This window comes from Cyprinodon variegatus, unplaced genomic scaffold, assembly GCF_000732505.1.
Source record: "Cyprinodon variegatus isolate N-32 unplaced genomic scaffold, C_variegatus-1.0 Scaffold918, whole genome shotgun sequence".
Classification (NCBI taxonomy): Eukaryota; Metazoa; Chordata; class Actinopteri; order Cyprinodontiformes; family Cyprinodontidae; genus Cyprinodon; species Cyprinodon variegatus.
Window position 1 is genome coordinate 264,827 of NW_015151371.1, and position 8,847 is coordinate 273,673.

Genomic DNA, 8,847 nt, shown 5'->3' on the forward strand with positions numbered 1-8,847 from the left:
TGTTCCAATTTTCGAGTTTAAAAAGTTCGCTGTTTTCTTGCTGGTTCCGCCATGATAACTGCACAAATATCGCCACTGCGCTAGCAACGAGCATGCCTTTCACTGGGGGCGTGTAGCAGTTCTCTACCGTAAAGCAAGACTGACTCTCGCGATGCACGAGACTTCTGAGCCTGTGGGTGCGGGCCGAGGACTCCTGCAAATGCAAGTACGGTATTTCCCCTACAGACCACCAGGGCGGCCGAGAAAACCTTTGTTCGACCTGAAATGACTCATTTAATCATCCAAAACGTTATGCAACACATTAATTAACTGAAAAATGTTGCATAGTGTGCCTTTAAGATTTGGGTAAATACAGTCCTGGAGAATATTTTGACTGAGCAAACTCACCCAGCAGCCACTTTGATCTTCTCATCTGAATTAAAGTGACTCTCTTCTGTCTCAGGATAAGACAGCTTAGATATGGCCAAAGCACAGGGAGCAGCCATCACAGAGGCTGATATCAAGGAAGATGCATCAATCTGTAAGAGACGAAATTCACACGCTTGTCCGGGTAAAATTTGACTTGCAAATAACTTTCAGCTAATTATTAAGGTTCTCAATTCAGATTATTTTGCATATTCCACATTAAGTAACATCTTTTTTCCATGTAACTCATTTTTAGCTGTCTTAACATGTTAAATAATACAACATTAGACCTACTCCTCCTCCAAATAACACTTTTTGGTTCAGATGTGATCGCTGATTTTCTTAAATGTTGACTTGAAATCTCATATCTGTTCTCACTATGTCTCAGAAAACCTGAGCATATAAAAAATTGAACACATCATTAAAACTGTTTCAGAATTATTCATCCAGATTACAAACTCCTTACAAACTCTTTGATATTTTGCAGCACAAGCTTGTTAGTTTCAGCTATGGCTTATCTTTAACTCCACTGGAGAGGAGAGAACATTTTGTGCAGCACAGGAATATTCTTTTATGCTTCATGAAAGTTTTGTCCTGTGATTGGTACACCTTTTTGTAAGCTTTTTTGTACCTACTAAATCTTATTACAATCTTTTCAAGTTAGTTTGTATCTATGCTTTTTAATAGTCAGCTACACCTCCCAAGAACAAATAGGAACACATGGATTGAGTCATTTTAGAAACTTTATATAATGTGTTTAAACCATGCAATTAACTTATTTTTTAACTACTTTTTTCTGTTAAATTATGCCAAAACTCTTAAATTAACGGAGAACAAGAATTTGGAGCTATTTTTTTATTTATTCAACTCTTTATAAATGTATACATACAAGCTCAAATATATACATACTTCCTCACTGATAGTTGGATAAGTGTCCATTAATATGTTGCAGATAAACCTCACTCTTTTTAACCATGAACAAGGTTCTGACATAAATTTGGCTTAAATGTTGACAACTAGTATTTTCAAAAATTAAACACAGAACATTTAAACTCATTAATGCCTCGATACTGATCTAGTACCGATCTTTAATCCAACCAATTTTGTATGGGGCTCAAGCTCAGCTTGAACCCTATTGTAAATTTACTTTATAAATTGTCAAACTAATGTTGATTTCTTTTTTTGGAAAAATTGTATTTTTGCTGCTGTAAACACAAGCGTTTCCCCATTGTGTGGAAATAAATGGATTTTCTTTTCTATTCTATTCTATTCTATTATTATTATTATTATTATTATTATTATTATTATTATTATTATATTATATTATATTATATTATATTATATTATATTATATTGTATTGTATTGTATTGTATTGTATTGTATTGTATTGTATTGTATTGTATTGTATTGTATTGTATTATATTAGAAGTCCTAAACGGTGCCTGATTTTTATTCATGTCACCAAAAATGTATCAACTGATTAGGATATTTTGGAGAAAAAGGCAACAACCAACACTCTAAATTAGCATAAAGTAAAAAGAGCTTAAACAACCATGCTACTGTCCATGGAAAAGTAAGTTTAACATTAATGAGGAAATGAAAGGATGTTTACTCGAAGAGAGAGAAGCCCCAGCTCTGCAAACAGACAGCTTCAAGGTCCCACTAACATTTGCAGTTGACCACAAAAAGAATCAAATTTTTTGTGGTTAAAAAAAAAAAAATCTAGATGGAGAAAAAACACGAAGCAACTTGGCCACTAAGGTGAACAGTTGAGGGAGCTGACTAAGGTGTTCCAACCAATGAGAAGAGCTGCAGCTGCCAGGGACATGCTAATGGTGTGCCGCACTGCAGTGGTATTGATGCATGGAACACATTACATGGAAAAAAAGAAGTACATTTCGTCCTGCAGGACTTTACATTAAAAAAAAAAGGCAGCTGGATGAAGCTTGTTGTTCTAGCAGAAAAAGAATTAACACATCAAAACTAGTTTTGGGATAAATAAAGGAGGTTATCACTGAGCTTTTAATCAGAACCTGAAAAGCTCTATCTCTTCCAATTAAAAGCAAAACAGATAAGCACCACCATTTTTATGACTTGTTAGATATTTTACGAGGATTATGCTGGGCCATTTTTGAGAACAATAAAAACCATGTGGTTTTTCTGTAACTTGCTAAAATAACGTGTATATTTGAACCAATTTGCCTCCAGTGAGGTTTACTGAAAATCCACAATTAGTTTAAACCTGTAGAGCAAACTTTGTTTTTTAATCACTAAAAATATTTGTTTTATCATAATGATATTCATAACAACAAGCTTTGAATGGGCACTGATAACACATTAGTGATATTGTGTGTTGAGCAACTCCACCTTTTGTCCACGTGGTGATTTAATTTCGTTTAAATTTGATTATATTAATCTTCTTTTGATCAGTTTTTCAGTTTAACATGTTTGTTCATTCTATTCCTACTTTATGTTTTTCCCTTTCATCCTGTTTTACAGAAAAAACATTTTAAATATGGCTGAATAAAGAGAGGTCTCTGTAGTGACGACATGTGTAGGCGACATAAAAATATTTTAATACAGTACCTGTCAGTTTCCCTAATATGCTGGTGTGCAAAAAATATTTTTCTAACCCCAAATGAGATGAACGCTCCCATGACGCTGCCTGCTATGGTTGCAAATCCACCAGTCATAACAGCATGGATCTCTGATTTGGTCATATCCTTCAAATAGGGGCGAATAAGTAGCGGAGCTTCAGTCTAATGCAAACACAGAACAAACAGTTAAAGACTTTTCTAATGTTACTGCCATTAATCATTTCTATGCCAAGTCATGAAGATTTCCTTAAAGCCAAAGGATCAAGATTACCTGGCCAACAAATATGTTCCCTGCCACGCTTAATGTCTCAGTGGGCGAGGTCCCGAGTGTTATCTGCATAAGCCATGAGATCTGCATGGACAAAAACACAAGGGTCCAGGTAATAGTTAATGCAGTACTTGTGTTAAATACACACCCACACTTACGGGAATGTGTAAAAAAAACTTTATGAGACATTTACCTTTAAAATTAGCCACTGCATCGCTCCCAGAAAGTAAAGGACAGACATAACGCTGCTGAAAAACACAACGATGGGCAAAGCCTGACAGGAAAGCAGTAAAAATGAAAGTAAGTACATTCAGCATCTTGATAAAGATAATTGAAGTGCTAATGTTGTCTAATTAAACCACGCACTCACTTGAAAGGCAAAAATGTCGTTAATCAGGTCACCGAAAACAAACCCTGATCCTTCTTTGGTGTAATCAAGGAATATCTATCATCATAGTGTACAGAGGAGAAAAAAAAGGTTGGGGGTTAATGTACATACATAAATAAAAATCACAAGTACTCATTCAGTTTTACTGCCTAATTTATAGCATTTTAGATAGGAGCAGTTGAACAGCACTTTAAAATATAATTAGGAGGCCTGTATATGTGCACACATTCTGCTGGCTCAGGCCTTGGATGCACAATAAAGCTGTTAAAGATAAGCGTCTGATCTATTTAGTTAAACATTACATTGCTATGACTTAACATCACACATAGAAAGCAAGCAGTTGGCAGAATCAAGTTTTTAAAGTGTTTTGGGAAAAAATAAAATAGGATAGAATAGAAAACATTAGACAAATTAATAATTGTATTAATTCAGGTAAAATATGTTTATATTTCTAATAAATATAAAAAGTTATTTTTTCACATTAATCGAAAAGTTAAGCTTGTTTGTCAATTCCAAACAAAAATTCTTTATCATCGCCAAAATATTACCAATAATTGACTAAGTGATTTTATCCAATAAACTGGAGGAATACCTGCACTTGTTTTCCAAGCCAGTCAAAGGCTACTAAACCTGGTTGTGTTCTTATAACAAACAGTCCAATGCAGAACTGGATTCCAAGACCCCAAAAAACTGGCCTCCATTTGATCTATAAAAAGAAAATGGTTATCTTTATCACTTTATTGGGTAGCATCCGTTCATTTCCAACAGGGAGGAACATCGCTAAATCACTAGATGACAAGAGCAACAAGGCCGGGTTATATCTAAAGTCTCTGCGAGGTAGAAAATGTGACTGATAGAAGCTGAGCATGTTTCAAAACAGCTGTAAAGGATTATTCATCTATGATTAGAGCTGGTGCGTGCCTTAGTGTTAAACTCACCATTGACCTGTGAGCTGAGAAGAGGAATAAAAGCACGATAAACATGCACACACCTCCGAATGAGATAAGCTGCTCAGGACGTTTCCGTGTGTCTAAAACAAGCCACACCACAAGCAGGGCCAGGACTGCTAGGATGAAGACCCTAACACAAAAGAGAACAATATGCATTAGCTATACAGCATGTGCTATACTTTAGTGGGAGGGGGGCTGTTATTAACCAGGGAATAGTGGAATAAAACAAATTAAAACCATTCACCATTTTAGCCATTTCAGGTTGGATTTGAAGCATCGAACTGCGGGTTTGAAAGACCGACTGATGCTTTTCCCCTTATGCTTCTTCACCATCTCGTACAACACGGCAGCAACTGCCAAACAAGTAAGGACCACGAGAGCAGTGGCCCTATGGAAATCCAGTACACAGGCAGCAATGAAGTATGCCACATATCCTGCAGAGGAGGGTAGAGATTCAGACGCTCGTTAGTAATGAATTATGCATGTAAGCATCAGTATAATGTCTTACTGCATTAGTTCCCAAACCTTTAAATATAAGAGCCACGCGAGTAATAAAAAGTGCCTCCAAAATGAGGGAGATTTAAAAATATAAACCAACGTTTTTTACAACGATTTAGCTACAACTACAACAAGAAGGAAGTCTTCCTCTCCCTGTAGCACCACAAGAATGGTTGATGGGTACATTACAGTTATGCTGTAAGTTTTAAAATTCACAGAAAAGCAAACAGACGATATTCATGCTTTAGCAGGTTTGATTTCCGGCCTGGAGCCTGCAGGTTCTCCCTTTGCATGCATGGGTTCTGTCTGGGTACTCTGACTTCCTCCGACAGTCCAAAACCATGATTATTAGGTTTTCTGGTTTATCTTGATTACCATTACATACTCTATGTATGTTTTCATGGTAATACTGTGTGTGTTACCCTATGGTGGACTGGCAACCTGTGACCCGCCGTGACCCCGACTTATAAGCAGCATAGGATGAATGGTGTGGATGTATTTTGACACTAAAGGGGCATATTCGCAGCACTGTGTGTGTGAGACACTGGATTAAAATAACAAAAAACATTAAAAGTTAACATTAATATTATATCTTTTTAACTTTTGCACATTTTATAGGTGTAGCACCCATTTTAACACTTAATTCAGGACTGCTAAACTTTCCCTTACACTTCTGACATCAGGGGGCATTCTTTCTTTGTTTCAGAAAATACAATCAATGAGAATAAAGGTACAGGACCTAACCGACTGTTAGCAATACAAGACACAAACACTTATTTACCTCTATTCTTTGTAACTGAGTAATGTTATTTATATGGAATGATTCACAGATAAAAATCAACAAGTGCTTCTCAAGAATAAAACAAACAATAAAAGATACTAGTAAGTAAAAGGCTGTCTAAACGAGTACATCCTGAGGTGTTTTTTTTTTAAGAGTCAGTAAAAACTGTAAAGCAGAGAGAGAATGGAAATGTGTTAGATAATAAAAGCCACTGTCTGAAAAGCTTGATCTCCACAAATACAATAAAGTGATTAGAAATATATGTTTTACAGTACTATGTGTAAAAGTACTTTAATGAAAAATTCAAAAATCTGAATGGTTAAAAATTTTTAATAGCTAAGGCTTTCAGTATGCCTAAATGACCATAGCTTTAGGGCTAAATGGTAAATGATAAATGGCTTCTATTTATGTAAGATATTTTCAAGTCAGGGGACTCCAAAGCACTTTACACCATATTCAGTCATTCACCCATTCACATAAACAGTCACACACTGAGCTGGTGAACAACCTCTGACTTTCACAGCTGGAATCCATGTGTCTGTCTCTTTAAATCCTCCCTTCTTTTATAACAAACCTATAATAGAACTATAAGTATGACTCAACGAACCATATTTTCAAATGTTTTTATTAACTCTACATCACTATTGTTTGTATTTACCCTGCAAAAAATTAATACCAGTACTACTAAAGACAACCCAAGTACCACCAGTGATCCATGAACCACACTGCGTTACTGGACAGATTTCTGCTTAATAAAAGAGTTGGTATCTTACCTGCTCCGATAATGCCAAGCACGATGTACTTTAAGATTGTTGAGTGGTCTTTGATATAACGCTCTGTAGCATTAAATGGCTTGGAAACCTTACTGAAAGAATAAGGAACCAAAGTGAAATTCATTGTAACATTTGCTTCTTTACTTTAACAGTATTATTACAGTTAACCCTTCAGTTTCATTTTTAAAATCAGAATATTAGTGCAGACTACCACAGATGTTGTACTATATAATAAATTCCACTCACATAAGTAGAAATGAAAAAATCTGACCAACCTGAGATATGAACCCTTTTTTTTTTTAGACTCTACTGGCTGATTTTTGATGCTGTCAGAATCAGCAGTGCTTTCCACCTGGCAAAATTAAAGGCATTTCATGAAAACAAAAGCTTTCTAGTTTTGTTTTTGACTTATAAATTGAAATAAATACATACCCCAAATTCAAAAGCCTGGTTGTCAATACCATTCCCATGGTTTTGCCTTAGACTTTTGAGCCTGACGCCGTTCTCTTCCACTAAAAAACAGAAACATTGCTTACTGCTAACTGGCAGCCTGTGGGAAAAGCCGCTTCAACTTTAAACAAGCAGGAATGCTTTTTTTAGGTTAAGCCTAAGTGTACTCTGTGAGATAAAGTAGTTTCAAAATAAAGCCCACAGAGTCCTAAGGTCTTATCATGTGCCACCAAAAAACAAAACAAACAAAAAAAAAACTTTTTAACTGAAAAAAATGTTTTAATTCAAGGAAAGAGCTAATGGCTTACTTATTGTGTGTCCTCCCAAACCGAGCTGTCAAATGCTGAGCTGTAAAACACACTGCAGGGAAATATACTCTGCCCTCCCAACTTCTTATTATTAATTAACAGATGGTTTGGTTTTGTTTTTGTTGTGTTTTTTTTTTTTACAGCTTTGACTACTCAGGAAGTGCAAGAAAAAGGGAGGAATCAGCGTCACTAGGTTGAAATGAGTGAATGGAGCTTACAAAGCAATGCATGACTAACTTTATGCTGACCATGTTTTTAACTATCTAAATGACTAAAATAACAAATGATAGGATGAAAGGTGACTGATAAAACATGGAAAATGTTATTAGATGGCTTTTTAACCCAGTTAAGACATTTATCATCCTTAATGTGAAAAATAGGGAATCTACACTTTTAAGTGACCTAAGGTTTCCAGGTGGTATTAAATCTAAAAAAGCTTTCATTACTGGAATAACATAGGAAAGATGTATTCTCTGTTTTGAAAGTAACCTGTTTGGATTCCAGTTTGTCTTCATTTTATGACCAATCATATATTTTTAATTGAGTGATAAGGATGGGTAAACTGCACAGTGTTGAAGTGGGTAGCACTGTTGCCTTGCAGCAAGAAGGTTCTGGGTTTGATCCCTGCCATTGGGTTTTTCTGCATGGAGTTTGCATGTTCTCCCCGTGCATGTGTGGGTTCTCTCCGGGTACTTCTGCTTCCTCCCACTGTCCAAAAACATGATTGTTAGGTTAATTGGTTTCTCTAAATTGTCATTAGTTGTGAGTGTGGTGTGCTTGGTTGTGTGTCTCTGTGTTGCCCTGTGGCATAGACATCCATAGAAGCCCACTGCAACCATGACAAGGACTAAGCAGGAGAAGAGGGATGGATGGGTACAGAAAAAAAAAAAAAAAAACAAGATGGAAAAGACTGAGGCAATGAGTCGGGTAGTAGCTGTAGCTGCTGTCTGCTGAAAAATATTGCTCTATAGTCTATACCCAACTTCTACCAATTAAAATACTTTGACCTTTTTCATTTGGTATTAAACATGAGGATATACTGATTAGGTGTTGTTGTAAAACGCCAACACTAAGAAATGACATTTTATGAGGTGGAGGGAAAGTACTAGCTTAGGGAAAAAAACTGTATGGTGTGGCATGCATCTGTATTTTGCCCTTTACACTTTTACCTTTATAATGGTCACGTAATTAATATAGAGTATTAATGCATTTTTTCTGTATAAAATAAGGTCTTTGTCCAGCATGAAGCATAGTGGTAGCAGTATCTAGCTGTATGAAGACCATTAATATAGCTCAGAAGGCCTTCCAGCTGGAAAAAAAAAAAAAAACAGGCTGAGCTAAATATATAAAGATATCTATCTATCTATCTATCTATCTATCTATCTATCTATCTATCTATCTATCTATCTATCTATCTATATATATATA

General features: G+C 35.7%; 1 protein-coding gene across 1 annotated transcript in view; it reads right to left on the reverse strand.

Moving 5' to 3' along the window:
* Window positions 1-7,131, reverse strand: part of LOC107099911 (sodium/nucleoside cotransporter 2-like) — an 11,383-nt gene extending 4,252 nt beyond the window's left edge. Inside the window, exons 1-11 of the mRNA XM_015398215.1 lie at window positions 7,123-7,131; window positions 6,937-7,013; window positions 6,662-6,753; window positions 4,854-5,043; window positions 4,598-4,739; window positions 4,252-4,365; window positions 3,642-3,716; window positions 3,465-3,545; window positions 3,275-3,355; window positions 3,040-3,165; window positions 388-518 (exon numbers count right to left, since the gene is read on the reverse strand). Of these exons, the coding sequence (XP_015253701.1) occupies window positions 388-518; window positions 3,040-3,165; window positions 3,275-3,355; window positions 3,465-3,545; window positions 3,642-3,716; window positions 4,252-4,365; window positions 4,598-4,739; window positions 4,854-5,043; window positions 6,662-6,753; window positions 6,937-7,013; window positions 7,123-7,131 (1,118 nt within the window). The remainder of the gene's footprint in view (window positions 1-387; window positions 519-3,039; window positions 3,166-3,274; window positions 3,356-3,464; window positions 3,546-3,641; window positions 3,717-4,251; window positions 4,366-4,597; window positions 4,740-4,853; window positions 5,044-6,661; window positions 6,754-6,936; window positions 7,014-7,122) is intronic.
* Between the last annotated feature and the right edge of the window lie 1,716 nt (window positions 7,132-8,847).